General features: G+C 27.9%; 1 protein-coding gene across 1 annotated transcript in view; it reads right to left on the reverse strand.

Annotated features, from left to right (window-relative positions):
* LOC142332377 (lysosomal alpha-mannosidase-like) overlaps nt 1-26,260 on the reverse strand; it is a 183,337-nt gene that overhangs the window by 42,641 nt on the left and 114,436 nt on the right. The window contains exons 2-3 of the mRNA XM_075378790.1: nt 15,092-15,194; nt 9,143-9,224 (exon numbers count right to left, since the gene is read on the reverse strand). Coding sequence (XP_075234905.1) covers nt 9,143-9,224; nt 15,092-15,194 — 185 coding nt within the window. The remainder of the gene's footprint in view (nt 1-9,142; nt 9,225-15,091; nt 15,195-26,260) is intronic.

The raw sequence follows: 26,260 nt of genomic DNA on the forward strand, positions 1-26,260 counted from the left end.
AAATATAATTCAACAACTAATTTTTTTTTTAATTTTCATTAATTTAGATTAATTTACTAGTCAAAATAAAATTACTGCAATTATACAGATAAATACAGAATGAGACAATTGTGTGATCAAACTGGTAATATCTTTAAACACAACTAACTTTACTATATAAAAATTAACAGACTATGCACAATGGCTAACCTAAATTTTATTATAAAATCAAATCAATATGTTATGTCCAAAAAATTGTGTCTTTTTGACTTTGTATAATGACTAGATCTATTATAAAGGAGATCAAATTTTTCATTAATTTAACCACTTTTGGTAATTATTTAAAAAGACTTAGATCCTTTCTGAGACAACACGTGGATCTTTATCAATAGTAAGAATGATCATATAATCTTCAAATGTTGCTACCTATAAGAGAAGATCAAAATAAGTCTACAGTAATTCAGCAGGAAAAGTAACAGGCTGAAGACCGCTTCCTTTACAGTAGATTTTATATTATATAGATATGTGAGGACAACTTCATTTGAAAGCATTTCAGTGAATTTTGTATTATATAAGTATTGTTTTTTTTAAGTTACATAATGACTAATGAAACAGCTTTTTTGACTATTTTAGACTCAGTTTTAGAAAGATTTGAATTTTACAAATATTAGATAAGGTCATTAATAGAAAAGAAAATTTTAAATTATAATTTTAATGACTAGAACAAACTACTAATGAATATAATGTGGTAATAAAAATATAATTAAGGTAATTCCATAGGTATACTAAATATTTTATTCACTCTAATTTAATAATAAATAAAACATAAAACCAGTTTTATAACTTTTAAAAGAAAATATAGTAAATAAGAAAATAATATTATTATCAAAGCAGTTGACATGGGAATAAGAAAATAATATTATCATCAAAATAGGTAATGAAATTGATGAAATTTTTAAGTGTTTATTGTTCATTATACCTTTCATAGATTCATCATATATTTTATATTTGAAAGAAAAATAAACTTAAATAATTCTGTTGTAAGATAAACATCTAGGTTCAATGGTGATAAATCACTGATGAATACAGTTTAATACATCCTGACCTGCTTAAGGAAAGACCCACTTTGTGACGATCAGGGTTGCCACACCATCCCCTCCATTCCTCCTAGCCCTAATGAGCTTTATCGTAAGTCGTCTTTTAGACCCTCTAAACTTGATAACACAACACAGTCATCAGTTTGGTCTCTGTCAAGATGTCATCGATGTAAATGCCTCAGCAGACATTTCCATCAGTGTATTTACACAACTTACTATTGCCGATATATAATCTCTGACAGATACTCAATATAGTTTTTGGATCATCTTCATAAAATTTAAATTAAAGTTTTACGTCACAAAAAAAACATTAGGTACACATAAGGAATATAAAAATAAGAACCCTATTAACAATGTTTTAAACACGACAATTAATGACTATTATTTTTATTTAAGAAGTAACAAACAATTGTACAGAGATAGATTTTAAAAGATACTTAGACATTCGTAATTATAATGTAAGACATCATATTATGTAAGACTCAAATTTATGGAGTAATTAAAAATGATATTGCATCCTGTGCAAATAAAAAAATTAAAAGAATAAAAGGAGTTTTTATTAGGAAGAGGTTACTTTATTGAACACCTCCTTTTCCTTCCCAACCATAAATAGCTTATGTATGCAGGTTTAGGGTTAGATTAATATAACTTCTGATTCACCATACGATGAGTCATTAAACAGTGACTCACTGTAATGTTCATGGTACTGATTATACAAAAAGGATAAAAATACCAGGGAATGGTATTAACGGAATAAATAAATAAATATATATATATATAAAATATACCATGTATAAAATATACTACTGTCTTCTTATTTGATATGAATTAAGTATTCTGATATTTTCTCAATATCAGTATTAAATATTTATTATGCTTATCTCTTGCGTCTCCATAAAAAAGAAAATCACTATGAGTTTTCAAGATATAAAGATGGGTTGTCAAATCATAGCTTGGCACTCATGTAAGCATGAATATCATATAGACCAATATTTAGAAAATTAAAAATGTTAATTTATCCTTACATTAATATTTATGAACTAAACAATTTTTTTTTACAGAACAATACTACTCCACAATACATTTTTAAAATAAAATTAATTAAAACAGTTTAAAAGAAATGTTTTATTTTCAACAACCCATTCAACATGTAGATTTGAGTAATTAATTTGGACTTTATAACTATTTTAATTTTATAGTTGTGTATATTTTTATGCTGCTCTAATCAAGGTTTTATTATGGTTTCCATTGATCAGTCAGACAAATGCTCGGGCAATTCCTTTTTTTATCCATTGTGTAGCATATTTATCTATTCCTGACATGGAAAAGAGTATAACATATTGTTATGTACCAATCAGAATTACAGATTATTATATTTTATTTATTAAATTAACTACAATGAATTCTACATAAGTAGTTATTAGTAGATGAATTCATACCTTTTTATATGTCTTTTACATTGTTTCGTTAACAGAAAGAGCAAACTGGGAGAGTTACTCTACTTCAATTCTTCTTCATTTGGGATGAATGTCTTTTAAATTTAGCAGTATAACTTCATCATGTTGTTTATAACAGTGTTGTTTGACACTGTTATAAACAGCACGTCAAAGTATGACTACAAACTTACAAATAGTTATTTTTATTTTTAATTATATATATGTTGGAAAAGTTTGTTTTAAATTAATAATGGCTGGTTTTATCTTCATAAATTTATTCAAACTGGTAACAACTCAATTTACAAATATTCCATTTAATAAATCTCCATAAATTTTTAATTACTTCACTTTCAATACATCTCAAGTACTTTCTAATTTGGTTTTTAGATTAAATGTGATACTGAAACTCATAAATATATATTTTCTCATTAACTTTTTTTTTGTTTTAATGTTGTGTTTATACTTTAAATATTTATCTTTTTTTTACTTTCAGTGATGTCCCATTGAATTCATTAAATTTATTTATATATATATATATATATATATATATATTTTTTGTGTAATATTAATAAATTTCTTTTAATCATTTTGTACAGTATTTTGTTATATGTTTACATAGTATATTTAAAGTCAGATTTTTAAAAACTATTTTGGGTTTATATGTATTATCTACAGTATATAAGATATGTTCTTACATTTTGTGACCAACAGGGGGAGAGTCTATATAATATTTTAATTATTTATTTCTTCCTATATACAGTCAGCCCTCAATAAACCAACATTCTTTAGTGTGATACCTCCAAGGAATCCAACACTTTTCGACTAACTGCTGAAACAATTCGTGTAATGCCATTATATTTTTTTAAATTTTACTTCCAACTTTTATGCATGCCGTCAAAACTGACAAAATAGAGAGATGCCACAGCGAATGTTTATATGATGTTTTAAGTGATTAGGCCATGGTTATGTGGAATAGTCTTGTATTCCATGACTTGTACAGTATTGGGGTCTACAGATGGTAGATGGTATTAAACTTCTTATAGTATCTTACTATACATCTCAGTATCACCTGATCGTGTGCTGTGTTCAGTTGTCGTATTCGTTTTAACGTGTCTAGTTTTCCTTATTGTAAAGTGTCCAGTTTTCTGTACTTTACTGTATCAGTATTCAAACTTCATTGTTTTTAGTTTTGAAAATGTTGAAACCACAAAAATGTAAGCACATAACGCTAAGTTTATTTCAGAAAGCAGAAATTCTTTCTTAAAAGGATGAAAAAAGTAAAAAAATTGGTGTTGTAACTTCACTGCATGGAATTGGACATGCAACAATTAACGACTTGTAAAAAAATCAAGTAAAAATAGAAAAATTTGTAAAAGATAATGTAAGTGGTAAAAGTATTTAGAAAAATATCATAATTGATCTTGCAAAAGCATAGGAAAAGATTCCTGCCAAAAGAAGAGTGTGCTCTAAGAAAACTTTGTGGCCAACTCATTCTCTAATACAATTATACAAAAACAAAGAAAACCAATTGAAAATAAACAAATACCGTAGGTCACAAAAGTGCTTTGAGTGCGTTTAACATGTGCATCAAGTGGGCTGAAGAAAATGAAGTGGCAGCTGCCGATATTTTAACATTAAAATGTTTGCGAAAAAATAATTTTAAACTGTCCATTAAACCAAAAAACACAATAAAATTATTAACCAATATTTTTCTGTTAAGTAAGTAGTTAGCTATATTATTGTTATTTTCTTAATTAAATTATCAGTTATTCAAATTAATAAATGCATATGAAAGTACATAACGTTTTCTGTTGGTTATTCCATTGAAATTAGGATAACTCCAGTAATTCGACAAATTCCTGTAATCTGACATCAGGGCTGCTCGATATATGTCGGATTATCAAGAGCCTACTGTACAGTAATTGTTATTATTCAGTTGATTACCTATATTTCTAAACATATAAATTTTACGATTATTATTTTCCAATTCATAAGTAAAATTTTATTTGTCATCAAAAATATTAATTTACGTAATATGTTTAGTTTGAATAATAGGATTGTCAAATATTAAAAAAGAATTTAATTTTTTTATTCTGTTTAAATTAGCAGAGAATGATAGTAGATATTATTATGGTATGTGCTATTGACAGATTAAAAAACTCTTTTTTTTTTAAATTTTAAACTTTTATTTTATTATCTAGATTTCGATAATTTAAAAAATACATTATTTTAAAAAAAAATAATGAAGATGGAGGCAACCCCCATTGTTGCTCATGAATATACATGTACATGAATATAAAAATAAGGATGTATCATTAAGGTGATGTTCTCTTATTTAAATTTTCTGCTTAGATTAGTTTATTAATTTAAAAAAAAATGAAATAAAAAAGGCACTGGTATTAATAATAAAATCTTGGATTTTGTTTTGCAAAAACATAATTTAACAGCTAAAAAAAATAATTTACTTGAATTAATGATGCCAGTATTAACACCAATAATAAAAACAATTTGATTAATATTTAATAAATTAATAAATAATTGAGATCAACAATGTATTCCAAATTAAAACAGGAACAAAAGATGAAGTTGGACTGTCTTAATCTTATTCAAGCCAATTTTAGGAAAGAGACAAAAAATGACAAAAATGTTAAAATTGGAAACAAAATCTAAAAATCAATCGCCTTACTTTCACAAATGATCTTACACATCTCTCAAAATCACAAGAGGACGCAATTTCCCAAATCAACAACCTAAAAGAAACAGCAGAAAAAGCAAGCTTGCAAATTTCCTTTTCAATAAAAGAAATCATGACAAACCTCAAAGATTTTCTGTAAAAATCAATACAGATCAAGTGTGGAAAAATAAATATTACAACCCAGTTTAAAAATTTAGTTAAAATAATCAGTAAAAATGCGACAGAAAAAGCAGCTTTGGGAATCTGGAGATACAAAGTAGAAAAATTAAATTTCCCAAACAAGATAATTTATAACAAAAAGAATCTTTCCATAAACACAAAATTGAGGTGTTACAATACAGTAGTCAGACCAGTGATCTTAGAAAATTTTATCAAAATCGAAAGGAAAGTATGATCGCAGAAAAAAAGGCTAAAATTAAATAAGGAAATTTATATAATTAAATTTTATAGATAATTTATTAAGAAGATTTGGAAACCACAATTGGAAAAAGAAGATAAAAATTCCTTGAACATGTAATCAAATGAATCCAAAAAGACTAAATAAAGATATTTTCAAAACTTTGGAAATTCAAAAATCAAATAAGATATATAAAGGAGATGAAAGAAGAACTTCAAAACCTAAGGATAAAAAAGATGAGGACAGTTTGGATAGAACAAAGTTTAAAGAAGTAATTTATACGATAAAGATTCTTTTAGATGAAGGAAGAAAGAATACCATATGAAAATTGATAGAAAGAAAAACGTGCAATCTGGGAAATTGAAGAAAATATGAAAAAGATACAAAAAAGAAATGATATTGGCATGGTCCCTAGTAGGTTGTCTCAAAATAAAAACAAAAAAAATTGATCAGTACTGGAAAATAAAATGAAAATATAAAAAGATTGTAATTTTCATGAATATTTTTAACTTCACTTCTACGATGATATAAACTACTTTGGAAGGTAGAAGATACGTAGACATTAATAATTATGAAACCACCACAGTTATTTGTGGAGGTTTCATAATCTTCACAGTTGCATGAGGATTGCCCTGTTGCTTCAGACAATTCCCTAAATCTTATGGATTTTTCTTCCTCATTATAAATATATTTTTTTCCAATAGATGATGTATCAAAATAATTTGTTATATCAAGTATAGTCAAGTTTTTTAATAATTTTACATTCAGCCTGATCTTATATTACCTTTTTGAAATATATTTGAACCTCCATATAATAAATGCTCATACATAAAAGTCCTTATAATGATTTTTTTTTCTAAACATCAATAAATATAAATAATAATCATAATAGTAATAATAATTTCATTCAAAAAGTAAACAAAAATTTACCATTTTTTAAAAAATTTAAATGCAAATCTAAAAAAGAAAGTTATAAATTTTTGATGACACAATATAAGGGAAAAAGTGCTTCCTATTATTAGAAAATTATCTCTTAACATCTAACAAGAAAAATAATGGCAGCATTTAGAAAAATTATAGGCCATGACCTAGTAGCAATAGAATATCTGTACAGAATCGGTATTAATATCTCTCTGAGGTGTATAATATTTAAATAAGAAAATACATAATGAATTGGGACCACATACGAGACTGTAAGACATCATCAAGTTATAAGAAAGAATGTTTCTGAAGGGTAGATATACAGGCAGGTAGGAGAATAAGTATGCATCAAATATCTGAATATAAAAAAAAAAAAAAAACATTGAAAATATCATATGAATTGAACAATTAATTTCAACATAATAAACAATACTCGTATTTTTTTTAATATAATTAACAATAAGTTTGGATAAAATTTTAATTTATGCCCATTTAAAATTATTCCAAGAGTTTAATTGACAAATATAAGTTACATATTATAGAGTTTTTAAAAAATAAAAGCCTAATAATAAACTGATCTTTATTTTACATAAAATAAGTTTTCACGGGCAATAATTTAAGGTCACTAATTAAATGACAGTATTTTTCTGGTATAACATAAATTAAAAAAAAAAAATTTTAATTATAATTAATTTACCCTACTCAAACATACAAAATATATATAAGAAATAATCATCACCCCCCCAAAAGTAAAACCTCTCTATAATGAATTTTACATTTGTCATTCCAAGATATTCAATTGTATAAATTAAATTAAAAAAAAGCTGACAACACAGTTGTAGGACTTTCCTGTCACGTGGATTTTTTCTGATGCATAGCTTACATACACACAACTTTATTTAAACTATTATAATTTTATTTAAATATAATATTTTTTGTACATCAGTGCTACACTATCACTCGTTGTGGTAACAGGGGGTACTATTGATGCAGTATACCCACTTAGCCATTAGTTTAGAGTATTTTTTGGGGTGGGGGTGAGATTTAAAAAAAAAACATGTTTTTGCAAATATTATTTTTTAATTGTTAACAAATGTGCCTAAGAAAAATAAGACACCTTAATTAGACGAACTCTTGAGATACTGAGGGTGACCTTGCTCTACAGCCTTACCCCCCTGACTTTTTAACTTAAAAATATAATAACATAAATGTTCAACATACAGAAGTAATCTAATCAAGTTTCGTCAAAATCAGTCCAGTAGTTCTGGAGATGTAAGGTGTGAGACACCGAACACACACACCTACATATGAACGTCCGGAAAATTTCCATCCTGTTTGGTTTTTTGGGTTCCTTAGGTGTCAGATGTTCTTTAGGGTTCATGTTTGGATTCCTAAGGTTTCAGATGTTCCTTAGGGTTCATGTTTGGGTTCCTTAGGGATGTAAGATATGGGATGTGTCTCAGAATGCCTCTTCCATGTAAATGTCAACTATATCTTCACGAATAATTTATATTTTCTTGTGAAAATCTAGGGATGAAAATTAATAAAAAGAAAACAAAATGGTGTTAGGTGGCAAAGACGAAAATATTAATGTAAGAATTGGGACTGAGGTAATAGAGCAGATGGTGAAATTTAATTACTTAGATAGTCTCATAACGGAACCACATTAACACTACCACAGAAATAAAAAGAAGAATAGTAATGGATAAGGAGGAATTTAGTAGGAAAAGGAGTTTGCTATGTGGAAAACTAAATTTAGATTTGAGGAAGAGATTGGCAAGATGTTTTAGTTGGGAGTGTTATGCTTTATGGTGCAGAAACGTGGACGTTAAGAAAGGAAGACAAATGATGAATTGAAGCGTTTGAGATGTGGGTGTGGCATAAAATGGTAAACGTCTGTAGGCAGGACAGAGTAACAAATGAGGAGGTATTGAGAAGAGTGGAAGAGAAAAGGAATATGTTAAATACCATTTAAGCAGAAAAAGGATCTGGCTATGAGAAGAAAGTGCTTACTAATAGATGCTGTTGAAGGATTGTTAAATGGAAAGAGAGGAAGAAGAAGAAAAAGATTTCAGTTGATTGATGGGGTTGCGGAAAGAGGAAAATATCCAGAAACAAAAAAGACTAGCACAGGACAGGAACATGTAGAGAGCAACCATGGCAAGAGCTGCCCCATTGACAGAACACAATGATTGAATTAGGTGACAAAACATTAAGACTCAGTGAAAACCGCATATGTTCAAATTGGACCAATTACAATACTTTCCCTTCTACAGCTATAGCACTAGATGGGAAAGTAAAAAAAAAACTAAAAAATATATTCTAATTAATGTCTGTTAAATACACACTAATATATTTTTTGTATTTTTAATCAAACTTATTTGAGTAAAATATTTATGTAACTTCAGAAAACACACACACACACACACACACACACACACACACACACACACACACACACACACACACACACACACACACACACATACACACACACACACACACACACACACACACACACACACACACACACACACACACACACACACACACACACACACATATATATACACACAAATGACTGAATTAAAATTACTATTAAACAGTAAATAGTTACCTTCTATCATTTTTTTTTAAAAGTTCTGATATTACAGAATCTAAAATATATTGTACACCAAACGGTGAATGTACTTTGTTACCTAAAAAAAAGAAACATTAATTAATAAAATAAAATAGAAAACACAAAAAGTTTTACAATTTAATTAAAATTAAACATAAAATAACTTCTGTTTCAGTGATAAAATAAAATGTCTAAACAATTATATTATAGAATTTTCATTAAATTGACCTTTTAATATTTTTTTTTTTAAGAGCCACAGATTTACCACCACCACCTTTAATATTTGTTTGAATTTTATGGTTTTTTCTTTATTTTTTGGTTCATATGATGTTTGTTTGTGTGCATGAATTTTTAGAAAGGCTACAATGATTTTCATGAAATCGAAATCTAACGCTCTATCTCCAGTTACATAAGAAGTAGCAAGTATATAACAATTTGAAAAAGTGTCAAATGGAAAACACCATTTTCTACATTAAAAAAAAATGTTATCTTATCAAGTTGGGATAACAAATACTCTTGAAAAGCAAATCTAAAACATATATATATATTTAAACTCTATAAAAATAAAATCACCTAGTATAAGATGTTGAGATAAGACATATCTTATCTTAATTTTAACATGAAAGTACTTTTGTAGTATCCCACATCCTTATTTACTACGACTGAGGATGTGGGATCCTGTAAAAGTACTTTCATGATAAAATTAGGATAACATATCTTATCTCGATATTCTGCACTAGGTTTTAATAGAACTGAAATATAATTTAATAGTAAAGAGGAATAAATATATGAATCTGAAAAAGATTAATTTCAGTAAAATAATATATTTATATCCCAATAATATTAAAATTATTAATTACAGTTAATAATAAAAAGGTTCTAAAAAAGGTTTAAAGATGAAAAACATTTATACAGTTAAAATAAATATATAAATAAACTATGATAGGTTTTATCATTGTTTCCCGCGATCATTTCAACCAAATGCTGGAGAACTTTATTTTTTTTATCCATGGAGTACCATATTTACTCATTCATGATGTGATTCACAAGTATATAATGTATTATTATTTGTAAATCATAAAAAAAATTTATTTAGATAAAGTGGAAGTTTTGAGAGAATCAACAAATAAGCATTTAAAAGTTTTATATTTGGTGGTGATAAAGCTGATTCCAAGTCAACTGTTTACTAATATAAAACTTCTGACATTTCACTTAGTCAGTTTGAAGTTCAGACCACACAGGTAAACATTTTTTTTATCTATTCATTTAAACTTATCTTTGAATTGCTATAAATAAAAATCATGTGTTGTCAAAACAAAACTCATATATTCACAAAAACAAATATACAATGCATGAAACTGAATAAAATACTATAAAAATAAAACAAAAAAATCCTGGCAAAAGAGGAAACCTTAAATCGAATGATTAACAATAAATTGTATAAGTAAATTGTAATTGGGGTATATATTGTTACACATATACATACGTAACTTATATATCTCTTTGTTAAAGTATTAGATATAAAAAAAAGTATTATAAATAATATACAACAAATACAGATATCAACATTGTATTTATTAGCATCTCACAACTGCAAATCTATGAATAAGCATAGGTTAATCTGCATATCTATTAATAAGCAATTAATAAACTCTCATTTTAGATTTAAATGGACTTGTAATTTTAAATATTTAGACGGTTAAAATTTAACATTACAGTATTAAGTGATGATTCTTCTTGTAAATTAGAATTCAGTAAATCAAATAAACATGAAAATTATTAAGAATAAACAATTTAAATCTCTTTATAAACAGTTGGATTTTTACTACATTGTTCAAATGACAAGTGAAATTTTATAATTTGTAAATGGATATAAAACATGAACATTAAGAAGACATGGGAAAAGAAGGATAGAGTATATCCTACTCTATCCTTCTTTTCCTGCAGGAAAAGAAGGAACTCTTTATAGAGTAGGATATACTCTATCCTTCTTTTCCCACGTCTTCTGAAATGAGGAGATCTATGATGGAGGAATCTGGAAAAATTAAATGGATAAAATAAAAGATGAAGTAATGATGAGAATGAAAAAAAAAATTAGAAACTTCATTAGATCAATTCAAATTAGGAGAATTAATTGGCTGAGATATAATTATGAGAGGAGAAGAATCGATTAAAAAAAGGCTAGAAGGATCAGTGGAAGGTGCAATAAAAACGGGTAAAAAAGAATAATTGTTACACACAATAAAAAAGGAAATGAGAAGTATCACAAAATCAGAAGTTTAAAATAAAACAGCAAAAAATGGAGATGAATGTGATGGAACAGAACATAACACAAGGGTAACAAGGGATATTTTATCCCCCAAATAAACACCGAGCCTGGACATCGGTCTCTTGCTGCAGGGTCTTTCTAATTATCAGGTAGGTATTTAATTTGTAATGGGGGTTATATACTTGTTTTTATTTTAAGGTGGTTGGAGTTGGGGATTGTTCTAGTTCTTTGCAGATAAAGTTTTGAAATACTTTTACTTGGATTATTCCTTGGAAGATTAGCAAGATATTTGTGTCTTTCTCGCGATGTGATTCCCCTTCAGTTCGTTCGCTGAAGGCCTTTCAGTAACAGTGTCTTTCAGTTAGTAGAAATGCTCCTGATTAGGCGATAATATTTGGAAGATGCAATGAACTCTCTTTGCAAAGGAAGGTGCTTGTGTTATTTGTAGGCTAATAATTAAATTACCTACACAAATACCCAGAAAAATTACCTTTGTCTAGTAAGATAAAGGAAGAGACGATATCGTGGACAGGGCAATTGTTATTTGTGAACTCTTATAGTTTACACAGTTAGGAGAACTTCAACTAAGAAATCACAGTTTTCTTCTTATTGTTCTTCACTTATAATAAAAATAATTCATTTATTATTTTGTAACACTAAATAAATAATGATCTAAGCAAGTCTTTTTCTGTTCATTAAGAATCATACCTTTTACACAATGATTTTGTAATGACCAACAGTTTTAAACTAACAGTTTGAAATTAAAAATTTCAAATTAAAATCAAATAAAAATAAGTTTTTAAAGTAAAGCAATTATGCATGTTGTTCATTCAACTGATAAATTATAGTCAGTATAGTAAAATAAGTTTATTTAAATAGACAATATGCAAATTGCTTTACTTGAAATCATTTTTATTCAATTTTAATTTGAATTTTGAATTTTAATTTGATTTTATGCCTTGACATCATATTTTTACTTACATAAAAAATTTTTACAATTTAATTTTAATTTAATTTTTAATGTTAATTTTAATTAATTTTTCATGATTTTAAATTTGTTTTAATTTTTAATTTAACTGAATAAAAGTTTAAAATAAAAATATTAAAGGTTTTAAAATTTATAAAGGTTATTATATTTTACAAAGTTTGTAATGTAATTTGATATGAATATATAATGCAGCTGATATACATATTTGCATCAGCAAGCAGATTATGAAAGCGCTCCTGCACATATAGTGGAATAAGGTAAGTCACTCTACTTTATTTTTTCTGTACTTTGGTTGATCAAATAAAATAAATATATTTGTATATAGTTCAGAGGAGTCTTAAAATAATTGATTTAAAAATAAATATATATATATATATATATATATGTAATTTTTTATCCAAGATTTTAGAATTTTTTATATTTCGTCTTGTACTATTTTTTTCTTTTTCCTGTTTAGTCTCCGGGAATTACTGCTCTGATATTACTTCAGAGGATTAATGAGGATGATATGTACGAGTGTAAATGAAGTGTAGTCTTGTACAGTCTCAGTTCAACCATTCCTGATGGTTAATTGAAACCCAACCACCAAAGAACACCGGTATCCACGATCTAGTATTCAAATCTGTAGAAAAATTACTGATTTTACTAGGACGAATGATAGAACTCTCAACTTCCAAATGAGCTGATTTCAGAAGATGCATTCACCACTAGACCAAGCTGGAGGGTCGTCTTGTATTATTTGACCCCAATCTTGAAAACCGTAACATATAACTGATCTTGATAGTGCACTAAATAATTGAAACTTTCACCGAAAAGATTTATTTTCATTTACTATGATACTATTAAAGTTACAACAACTTTACTTATAGTAAATTTTTCTTCAGATTGTTTCTTTAAATAATGATGAAAGATTTAAAGCCAAGCGGCAAGGCCTATATCTATTTACTATCTCAATTATTAATCCAACATCTAACTATTTTTAATTACTTGCATCATCTCTAAGTACAACAATACTACATTTACAATGAATCTTTAAAGTTACATTTTTTACAATAATCACAGAAGCTGATGATTTGTTTGTATAGTTAATCTGTGTGAAGCTACAAAGTGTCATCCACTTACACCAGTCATTTTATTGCTCAACAATTAATGTAAACAGCACTCTCCATATATGGTGCTCTGCCCTAGGCAGTTGATCTCCATTCTCCTCTGCTTCCAACTGTACTGTAATTTAAAAATCCCAAAAAGTTCCATTTCATTTATATCATCTATAAATTTTACTTTTTTGGCCTCTCCTTTTCGCACATTCAATGAATCCTGCAAGCATTGTTTCAATATAACCTTCTTCTCTTCTGATATATCCCAATCAGTTAGTCAACTTTCCTATTCTGATTTATTCCAAATAAGCTTCTATTTTCTGTCGCTCTCCTCATTACTTGTTATTTTTCAATTTATATGAACAGTTAATTTTCTCCACGACAATATTTCACACACCTTGTTATTTTAGTTTTTATCTCATTTTTGCTTTTGCAATCTTATGTTAACATTGTAATTAAATATTTGTACATTTTACTTGTAAATTCATTCTTCTTACGTAAACATTAATTGACTTATTATCTCCTATTGTCATTACATTTGTTTTCTTAACATTTATCTTCTTTCCGTATCCTGCCATAGTGTCTTTTAATTCTGAAACCATTGGTTGAGTATCCTGGATTTCATCCGGTAAAAATATTATTTCTTCTGTGAACGTTATAATAATTATTATCCTATGTGCTCTTAAAATTTCATCACCTTCTTCTACAGCATTTTTTATCAATGTCCATATTAAACAAGGATGATGATAGAGATAGCATCTTTCCCTTACTCTTCTTTCAAGATCAAACCATTCAGTTTGAGCATCGTTCATTTTCATAATTGTTTCCTGATTTAAATAAAATTCTTTATTTAATCTTCTATTTTTACAATTTACACTAGATTCTATTCTCCATATATTTAGATAAGCCATTAAATAATAATAAAAAACAATGGTGAAATCATTAGGTAGCCTTGTTGTAAGATCTGTTTTAGTTTTAAAACAATCAGACAAACCTATCAAGTTCCATACAGATGTAAATATGTCACTATGAAGAATAAAGATTAAAAAAAAAAAAATCATTTTCAATGAATATTTAAAACACTATATTTCCATTTAGTACACCAACACATATTATGATTAATGTACATTAATAATATAAATAAATATAAATATAAATAAATTTTAATAACAAAATATATATATGTAAATTTTTTTTAAAAGATATTAAAAAAAAGAAAGGTAATTATGTTAGCAGATGTAAATTTGTATTTGAAGTTTTTAACAAGCTTTGAGTAAAAAAGCCTGTATAAACATAAAAATAAAACTTTAAAACATACAACTTTCAAATCACTCCTTTGTGTATACTTAGCAATAAATAAATGAACACACTACAAGATTACCGAAGTAATATTTAACACAGTAAATATACAATGTATTTACAAAGTAAGTATGTACAATGTATATACAAAGTAAAAGTAAATGTATTTTAATTCATTAACATAAATATTAATCATTAACATTATAAAATCATTAACGTTATATTATAAAATATACAGCATGTTTTTCTCAAACTAATAACAATATTTGTATTTCTACATTAGTTATACTTACTTCCATAATAATACTGATCTACTGTTTTTAACCACCCTACATCATCATGAGTATGTGCGACAAGGTGAGCATTTAACTTGCCTGGAACTGTTGGATGGCAACCCTGTAAAAACAAATAAAATAAATTTATTATTTACAGTACAATAATCTTTTTTCAAATTATTCAATACTTTATTAACTGCGAGTTAAATCTTTCACTGATAAAAAAGCTGAAAAAAGAGTTTGTAAGATTTTCCTGTCATGCGGCTAAAGCCGGTTTCCAGGAAAGTCATGCAACTGTGGGTTGTTACTGACGCATGTACATATATATATATATATATATATACACACACAATACAACATAGCAGACGACTACAACAGCTGTACATCAGTGCTATACTAGCGCTCCTTGTGTTGACAAGGGGACTATTGACGCAGTATGTTCATTTAGCCACTAGTTTAGAGAATTTTTTGGGACAGGGATGTGATTTTGCAGAACTTTTTTCTACAAATATTGTTATTTTGTAATTGCTAACAAATTTGCCTAAGAAAAAGATGACCTTAATTTGACGAAATTTTGAGATACTGAGAGTAACCTTACTCTACAGCTACACCCCCTTTAAAGTTAAAGATTTAAAGGCATCAATGCTCCATATATAGAAGAAATGGATCCAGCAGTTCTAAAGATATACGGTAATTTAGACTGTGACACCAAACACATACACGTACATACGAACGTCCAGAAAATTTCCATCTGGTTTCTTTGGTTCCTTAGGTGTCAAAACATCAAGATCCGTTGAAAACCACATATGCCCAAATTGGACGGATACAATACTTTCCCTTCTAGAGCTATAGATCTGATGTAGCGCTAACTAGATAGAAAAGTAAAAATAAAAAATATATGAGGTAAAAGGAATCATTGAGAAATAAGTTACAGTATGTTAATGTTATAATTTTTATGGCTGTAGAGGAACAAACATGTGACATAAGTCTCCTAAATACTATTCTTAATATTATAAGTATGTTGTGTCCAGCTTGCTAAGGAAAATAAAAAATGAAGTACTTTCCCATCATCTACTGTATAAGCAGAATATACTGACAGGTATCAGAATGCCGAGCTCAACAAAATGTGGATGATACTCAGCTTTAATTAACACCTTCATTCAGTTTATTTTAGAGACAACCTCTGTAATAAACAATATTATTCTCAGAGGAAGAAACTCTAAATGATGTATCAATACGTCAAATGGTTTACACAAATTAGAACCTTAAGATAGGCTAGGACAGCATAAAGCAAAAAATTATTATTTCTGTTTTTAAACAATGACTGCCTTAAGTTGGTGGTGGTTGTGGTTGGGGTAGTAGAAGTTAAAATATTTTTAAATCATATATTGAACATTAATTTATGATTTTATGACACAACATAACCACAGGTTGGTCTAGTGGTAAAATCATCATTATTGTTTAACAGCTGATTTTTGAAGTTGAATTAATTTAATTCAACTAATAATTTTAAGCTAATTTTTGATTTTGAGGATCAAATCCTAGTGAAGGTTTTTTACTTTTGTATTGATTTGAATACTAGACACTAGATACTGGTGTAATTTGGTGTTTGGGATACAATTAACCAGACATCTCAGGAATTGTCAGCCTGAATCTGTACAAGACTATATCTCATCTACATGCTACACATATCTTCCTCATCTCATTGGGACTTATGTTTGCTTATTGTTCACAAATTGAACTGACAAATGCAAAGTACACATTAGGAATAAAAAAAAAAATAGTTATAATAATCTAAAAAAGAAAATAAATGAAACATTTTTCAAATTGAAAGGAACAGAACCCATCAATTTTAAAACGTCTTAAAACAAAATCATTGATCCTTTAGTTATTGAAGGATCTTATGATATGACAATAAAATAATATTACAAACATTTTTAAAAACTTTCTTTATACTTTTTAGTCATACCTTAATCAAATTATTATCATACATTGCATGAGTTTAATTAGTAGGCTAATTTTGATTACAAAAGATAACATCTGTTTTGCAGATTTTGCAATTTTTACAACCGCACCTTAATTTTCCCTTGTATGGGGAAATATTTACAAAAGTATTGGTTGAGTACTGTATTGTCACCCGACCTTAGTAACTGCGCAAACTTTCATCAATAGGCAATGTCAGGAAGTATGTTAAATTACTAGACCCGTACTCTTAATTTACCCTCGTACAGGGAGATATTTACAAAAGTAATGGAGGAATATTGTATTGTCACCCGACCTTAGTAGCTGTACAAAATTTCATCAATCGCAATGTCAGGAAGTATGTTAAATTATGAATGCAAGATTTGAGGACAAACATGAAAAAAAAAACATTGTGAGTTAAAGAAAGGCAAGTAAAAAAGAAGATAAAAGCAAAAAATTGTTTTAGATTGAGAGAGTTCACAACCCTCAGAAGTAATTTTTAAATGCTATGTGTCATTTTTATAATATTAAAGTTTCATTATCAGATCAATGCTAATCAAGTTATAATTAAGTCAAAAATTTTATAAATGAAAGAAAACCAGCTGCTACATGTTTGATAAAGATCCTAAAAGAAAGATTTTTTAAAATTGTCAAACAAACATTTTAATTTTAGTATTATTATTTTTTATTTATTTTATTGACATATTTATTTTTAATTATTAAGAAAAGAAAGAAAAAAAAACTGCTATAAAACGGCGTATTTATAAATACAAGTAATTACTTACAAAGCAACAGTTTAACGGCGTTATGTATACAATTAGCAAAACACAAACTTCGACACATTCATTTATGCACGTATATCTCTTATTACGCAATAATATTATTTGCATTAGTCGCGGGAATATCGTTGATCATGATTTTGAGCTTCATAAAGATAAAAAAAATCTCATTCTTTTATTTTATTTCCTGATTAATAATCTGTTGACGTATTCGGTCATATTTAATTTATTAAATATTTTAATCAAAATAAACTGCATTGAAAATCAAAAAAATAACAATTTTTGATATTTATTTTTTATTTTTTGTCTATCAAAGCTACTGAAACAAATAAAATAAACCTATAACATTTTTTTTCTAATTTTTTTGACGATGTTCCAAACAATCACTTGAAATATTTCGTTTTTTTTTAATAAACTTCAGACCATTATAAGGTAGAAAAAACATTATTTCGCTTGGAAATAATCAAAGCGTTATCAGGATAGATATAATTTTCAATTTTCTTTAAAAAAAAGCAAAAATATAAAATTTTTTATTTAAATATTACAAACCACTTTTTAAATCTCAAAACATAGTACCTTAACACACTATTGAAACTGTACAAATTTAAAAAATATTTATATTTTTGACAAATCCCTGTAGAAGCATTTTATTAATATTCATTTAAAATATAAATACTATATCTTGAAATTATTTGACAAAAATGGGCAACACATCTTTTTTGTATATAAATAAATTTTTTACAGACTTTCCGAAGAAAAGTACGGTATTATGTCGATCACACGGTAGGATTGTGGAAGGGGGTAAATTGAATTTTGTTCACGTTTTGAGGTATGAAGAGTACGAAAATACCATATAAACACAGTCCTTACATACATACATACATATATATATATATATATATATTTGATGAAATTGGTTGAGTCATTCTTCTGTTACGCTCAATTTAAAATCGATAACAGACATCACCTCAAATTGAGGTTACGTTGTTTGTTATCCTCAAATTAATGTATCTAATTGTTGTTAACCTCAAATTTAGTTAAAATTTGAGGTTATATTTTTTAGTTATATTTGAGGTTATATGGACTCTATATTGGTGTATTTTTCATTCGCGCTTATGCAGCGAGTTTAAAACTTTGATGCCTATGTTTAGGGTCTACTCGTTATTTTTAATTATTTTATAAAAGTACGGTTATAATAATTTAACTTTTTATAAATAAAAAAACTATTTTAATATTAGATTTAAAAAAAACATATACGCTTCTTTTAGTTTTCTTATTTAATCTATTCTTTGTATATTTCTTCCGTAAAAATAAAATAATGAAAAGTCTATCTTGTTACGCAGAACTTCGGAAGAATTTTCTCTATATCCGAATAACTGAGTAGATTGTTAACGTCTGAATAATAAGATAAAAAAAATGATGAACTGTATTAAATTATAAAAAAATATATGAAATTCTGAAAAACAGCTGCAAATGACGTACACGAAGACATATTTTTACGATAACAGATATAAACCACAGCACGGGGTGAAAAAGGAATTCCAAAAGTAGAACATAAAATATAACAATCAAAATATTGTAAATATAATATAAAATTGAAATAAATATAACAGACATATTTACGTACGTACTGCAAGTAAATAAGGTAGAAGTATAAATAAATACAACTAAAAAAAAAGAAGGCAACCCACCGGATTGGTATAGTGGTAAAACGCGTCGTCGTAAATCAGCTGATTTCGAAGTCGAGAGTTCTAAGATTACAGTCCTAATAAAGATAGTTGATTTTCTTAGGATTTGAATACAAAATGACGGATACCGGTATTCTTTAATGGTTTCTTTCTTTTTCCAGTTAAGCCTCCGGTTAAACTGAAAGTATTACCTTTCAGATAATACTTCAGAGGATGAATGAGGTTGATATATGTATGAGTGTAAATGAAATGTAGTCTTGTACCGCCTCAGTTCGACCATTCCTGAGATGTGTGGTTAATTGAATCCCAACCACCAAAGAACACCGGTATGCATGATCTAGTATTCAAATCTGTGTAAAAATAACTGACTTTACTACGACTTGAACGCTGGAACTCTCGACTTCCAGATCAGCTGATTTGGGAAGACGCGTTCACCAATAGACCAACCCGGTGGGTTTTTCTTTAATGGTTGGGTTTCAATTAACCACACGACTAAGGAATAGTCGGCCTGAGTCTGTTCAAGACTACAAGTTTACCGGTACATTCATACAGATATTTATGAGTAACTAATGACTAATTTTTGATCGACAATAAATAAAATTAAGAAGAAATAAGTATTAAAATTTTACTAAAATAAGTATGATTCATGCACACAAGTATTTAATAAATTAAAAATTCAAATATATCTATTTATTTATATTTATAAATTACGTAATTTATTTAAGAAAAACAGTTAAAAGATTACAATACTAGTTGTATTCAGACAAGAAAACGATTTCCGTGGAACACAACACGATACTTTGACCTACAAAATACGACTTTATTATGCTCTAGTAAATATTTATATACGACAATTAAAAATCTAGAACAATCAAAAATTTATTAAAAATTAATGTAATGAATTTACTTTTAGGAAAAAAAAATTAAAAAATTGTTAAAGAGTGTTTTTACTTCCTTGTATCCAGTTAAAGGAAATAATGTGATGGCGAAAAATTTTAGTTTTCAGATTTTAAAGGAAATATCCATTCTGACCATCTCTGAATCCATTTTGACTAGTTTCGGCGTGACGTCTGTATGTACGTACGAATGTATCTCGCATAACTCAAAAACGATTAGCCGTAGGATGATGAAGTTTTGGATTTAGGACTGTTGTAACATCTAATTGTGCACCTCTCCTTTTGATTGCAATCGCCTGAACCAAAAAGTCCAAAAAAAGTCCAAAGTCCAAAAAATGTGGATTTTTGACTTTTTCTAAACAGCAGTAATAAGCCCTCATTGAGAGTTTTTCAACGATATATCATAAATGGTATTTATTTCATCGGCCCCAGAGTTATTGTCAAATAAAATTTTAATTAATGAAATATTTGGATCTTACCAGGGGAAGGCACATCGGTTCGAATCCGAGTTCATTTCCTTTTTTTTTTTAACCTAATATATTGATTTATTAACCTCTGATTGTTAAAAAAGTTTTACAATAAATAATAATTCTATAATAACAATAACAAAACAAAAAAAAAATGAAAAAAAACAGAAAATATAAAATATAAACAAATTATATTTCTGACTGATGGCTCGTTTCGCCTGTGCTATTCGGCATTTTATATCGCTCCTGCTTCGTCCATCTTTAGTAATTCTACTTCCCAAATAACAAAATTCTTCTACCTCCATTATCTTTTCTCTTCCTATTTTTACATCCTGTGGTCCATCTTCGTTATTTCTACTACATTTCATTACTTTCGTTTTGTTCTTGTTTATTTTCATCCGTGCCGTTCATTGTTCCTTCTAGATCCTTTTTACTCTCAGCTAGAATTACTATATAATCAGCAAATCGTAGAATTTTATCATTTCACCTTGTACTGTTACTCCGAATCTAAATTGTTCTTTAACATCATTAACTGATAGTTCTGTGTAAAGATTAAAGTGTAACGGGGATAGGAAACATCGTTGTCCATTTCTTATTACGCCTTCTTTCTTATGTTCTTCAATTATTATTGTTGCTGTTTGGTTCCTGTAAATGTTAGCAATCGTTTTTCTATCTCTGTATTGGAACCCTAATTTTTTTAAAATGCTGAACATTTTATTCCAGTCTACGTTATCGAATGCCTTTTCTAGGTCTATAAATGCCAAGTATGTTGGTTTGTTTTTCTTTAATCTTCCTTCTACTATTAATCTGAGCTCTAAAATTGCTTCCCTTGTCCCTATACTTTCCCTGAAACCAAATTGGTCTTCTAACACTTCCACTCTCCTCTCAATTCTTCTTTTTCTTTTATGTTGCTATTAAAAGTCTTCTTTATTGTATTATTTGTATTTATATGCATTTTTATATTATATTTTCTAAAGAATTGTTTAATTGGGTAACTTTCATTTTCAGCAAATGTTAATTAACTCATTTAAAGTTTATTTATAGTTCTTTGTTTTAATTTCATTTAATTTATTTCTATTTTTATTCATTTTTCTCATCATTTCTTTTTGATAGCTGTTATTTACTGCTATTTGCCATTATGTTCATAAAATTGATGCTCAACTTAATAACACTACGAGAATGATTGCCGGGGTTATCAGGTCTACTACTGTGGAATGGCTTCCAGTATTGAGCCACATACCACCTCCAAACCTGCGCCGTATGAACGCTCTTGTAAGAGAGTACAAGAAGATTATGGACAATCGAAACCTACCGATACATGAGGACATTGAGGATGCCAATCATGGTTGCCTTCGATCTAGAAAGCCACCTATCAAAACAGCAATTGCTGGCGCAGAGGAAGGATTTAACCTAACTGACGCCTGGCGTCAAGAACAGACCACAAAGAAAAATAACTAAATCCCATGTATTACTCAAAAGCCGCCGGGTTTGACTTGCCACCTATGACATGGTCAACGTTAAACAGAATACGAACTCAGCATGGTAGGTGCGCCTATTTCCTGTATAAGTGGGGTAACACACCGACGCCCCTTTGTGAGTGTGGTGAATATCAAACTGTTAAACACATCACAGAAATTTGCCCTAGGACAGCTTATAAAGGGACTCCTAAAGATTTCCTGATAGCGACTCCATAATCAATAGCTTATATTAATTTGTTAAATGTTTGTTTGTAATTTTTGACTGTAATTGGTGTTGTGTTTTGGTGCCACACGCTAAATAAATAATTATTTGAAAAATATTATTTAAAATTTTTCTATATGCTGGTTTTTTTTTTAATGATAATTTATGTAGTCTAACAATCATGTATCTAAAACCCGCTAATTTATGCTCCATTGGATGATTCGAATAGTACGCTACGATGTTATCTGTAAAGGTTTCTTTTCTGTATATTTCAAAATCCAGATTATTACTATTATTTCTTTTTATTGTTAGATCTAAAAAACTAACAGTTTCGTCTTTCTCTCTTTTCATCGTACATTTAACGTTATGGTGGAATTTGTTCCTTTTCTTAATCTTTATTATTATTTTCTTTTCTTAAGATTATTATTTTTTTATTATTATTTCTTTTTTAATTACTAATAGTCATCCACGTACCTAATATATTTTAAACAACTGTCTTTTTTATGATATCTGGTATATTCTCTCATATTCTGTAGGAATACTTGGCTTAGTATCGCTGATAGTGGGTTACACATGCCTACTCCATCCTTCGTTTTATTTATTTTATTATTAAATTTAAATTAGTTTTATTGAAGAAGTGTTTCTAACGTTTTAATAATTTTTATTTTCAAGTTATTATTTTATTTTTTCCTCATTCAGTTTCTTTTCTAAAATCTTTATAGTTTCTTTTAATTGTGTAAATGGATATAAAATTTCTACGTCAAATGATACAATTCTGCAGTCTTCTGTTATTCTCATATTTTTATAATTTTCCAGCTACTTTGATTGAATTTTTTACAAATTGGTTTTTCAATAGTCCCATGTCTTTTAATATATTTGCTAAATATTTTGCTAATTTATATGCCGGTGCATTCTTGTAGTTTATTATAGATCTTATCGATAAAATCTCTTTGTGGATTTTAATCTGTGTTCTCATAATTGGTATACTCGGATTTATGTATTTGTAATTATTTTCTTTAATTAGATTTTTCGATTTTTTTAAACAATTTTTGACGTGACAACGTCTTATAAATCGATGAACGCCGGCAGCACGCACGAAAAATTATCCCGTTCCGCCTGAGCCGAGCGGAACCGAGCCGAGCCGAACCGTCGTGCAATGGAATATACTATCCATGTCAAGCAGGTTTTGGCGGGCTTTTCAAAAACAGCAATTTCATGAATTTGATTTAAGATTTCAATTTCATCGTTTTAAATTGACACTTTATCAACATTGATTTGATTAAAGTTTATTTCTATAAAAAATTGTTCATAATTATTTTTGAACAAATCATTCAATTTAAACTTGCAAAAATTATTATTATTATTAAATGAAATGAAAAATCGAATATCAACGTGTTTCATTAGAAAATTGAACAATCACTTCGATTCAATTTGTATGTTTAAACAAGTAATTTTTTAAAACATCCAAATCATGGATGAATTTAATTCATTGGAATTTTCATCTACCCCAACGCCAGTTTCTCAAAAAAAAACATGTGTTTACTTCATAAGGATAACAAGTTTTTTTTTGCGACAATACAATAAAAGGTCGACGAATATCGCGGGCGGTTCGCGCCCGCGATATTAAAATTTCATTTAAGTCCTACCCTACTAAAGGCACTTGTATGTGTATCTGTCTGTGTATGCGCTCCTCTTAGCTGAGAACATGCTTTCATTATCGAACATACTGCCCGTCAAAAATCATGTTTTTTCTTAAATGTTTATAAACAATAAGAAGAAGCAACACCAGCAAATAAGAGAAAAAAGAAAGAACATATTTACATGGTTGAACATACTGCCCGTCAAAAAATCATAAAAGTTTTTCTTAAATATTTATTAACAATAAATAACAACAGTAATAATAATTGCAAAATAAATTAATACATTTTACTATCGTAATTCATATATTCAATATCATAGCAGATCTTAAAACAACTATTCTCGATACAAATAAATCTATACTGAAAATACTATGGATTCACTAATGCCCTAATAATAATAATAAATAAAACACAATAGAAAATAACAAAAGTATAAATAATGAGGGTTTAAAATCCTCATTATTTATACTTTTCATTATTCAATTACTTTACTTTTATATTTTTTCATTATTTATTCTTTTGAAGGATAAAAATAATGAGGGCTTGCTTTCATTTAGAATCGTAAACATGATTTTTTTTCGGCCTTGTAATTACAACTAAACATGCATATAGGCAAAACACGTGAGTCAAATCAAATGGTAAACAATAAAGGTCAAAATTAGAAGAATTTTGAATCCTATATATCCTCCTTAGCGATTTATTGTTTTCTACAAGGTTCTGCTTATGACGAAGTTTATTGATAATCGTCTAGTATCGATTTATATTGTCGGTCTTTGCAATACGTTGTCACGCTCAAATCTCGTGCGAAACGTAGTTCCACACAAACCAATGTTTTTTTTTATAACCCACCGAGTTGGTCTAGTAGTGAACACGTCAGCTGATTTCACAATTTTCATTTGATGAAATCAGCTGATTTGGAAGTCGAGAGTTCCAGCGTTAAAATCCTAATAAAGGCAGTTACTTTTATACGTATTTAAATAACAGATCGTTAACGGTGTTCTTTGGTGGTTGTGTTTCAACAAACCACACATCTCAGGAATGGTCGAACTGAGATTGTAAAAATTACACTTCATTTACACTCATACATATAATCCTAATTCATCCCCTGAAGTAATACCTAAACCCCGGAGGCTAAACAAGAAAAAAAAGTATTTTTTTATAAGAAAATAAAATTGGTTTATAAAATTAACAATGCTTTTCTTTTATCATGGATAATAAGGATTCACTTTATCAGTTACAAAAGGTTAAATTTAACGAGAACGTCTAACCAACTCGTCAAATTTATTATGTTATCTTAGTTCATTTTGTTTTTTTTCTAAGATAAACCTTACTGTTTCTTAATTTCCTACCGTTAAAAATAAATATTGTCGTCAATATACTTGAAATACACAGTTAATTTTTGTTTGTTCAAGTTTAAAAAAAAAAAAAAAACGGTTTTTACAGTACGTATGTGTATGTTTTCTTCAACGCATATGATAAATTCAGAAGAATTATATGGTTAGTATATCGTTAAAAATTCAAAATAGACGGATTCAAATCCAGTTAATACCGGTTCGTATTTGCTAATGCAACTATTTTTGTAGCGCATAAGTGGTTTGATACGAAAAGAATAGCAAGATAAAATTAATGGTATGTACGATGTTCTAATTTTACACGGCACTGACTAAATGTGACATACCTCCCCCTGTTTTTATGATCGAAATAAAATTATGCCTTTTCTATATCTTATATATTAAAAAATTGGATTGAAAAGTTATTTCCAGTCTGTCAATAGTCCAATTCAATAATTTTTAAAAGAATATCGGTCCTGCCTGAGATATTACAAGTTCTTCAGAAGATTCAGTTACCTCGGGTCTTTAATTATAGATGTTTATTTTTAGAATAAAATATCTTTATTTCTATCAAATTTTTTTACGTAAGTTTGATGTGAAGCAAAATTTTAAATTCGGTATTTTATTAGAATATAGTTTTTTTACCCAAAGTTATAGAAAAAATTAGTTTTTCCAAGGTAAATACAGTAAGTATCATTTATAGTGACATCGGATATAATGATATATCGGATATAGTGATCAAAA

This window comes from Lycorma delicatula, chromosome 11 (assembly GCF_047948215.1).
Source record: "Lycorma delicatula isolate Av1 chromosome 11, ASM4794821v1, whole genome shotgun sequence".
In the NCBI taxonomy this organism is placed as follows: Eukaryota; Metazoa; Arthropoda; class Insecta; order Hemiptera; family Fulgoridae; genus Lycorma; species Lycorma delicatula.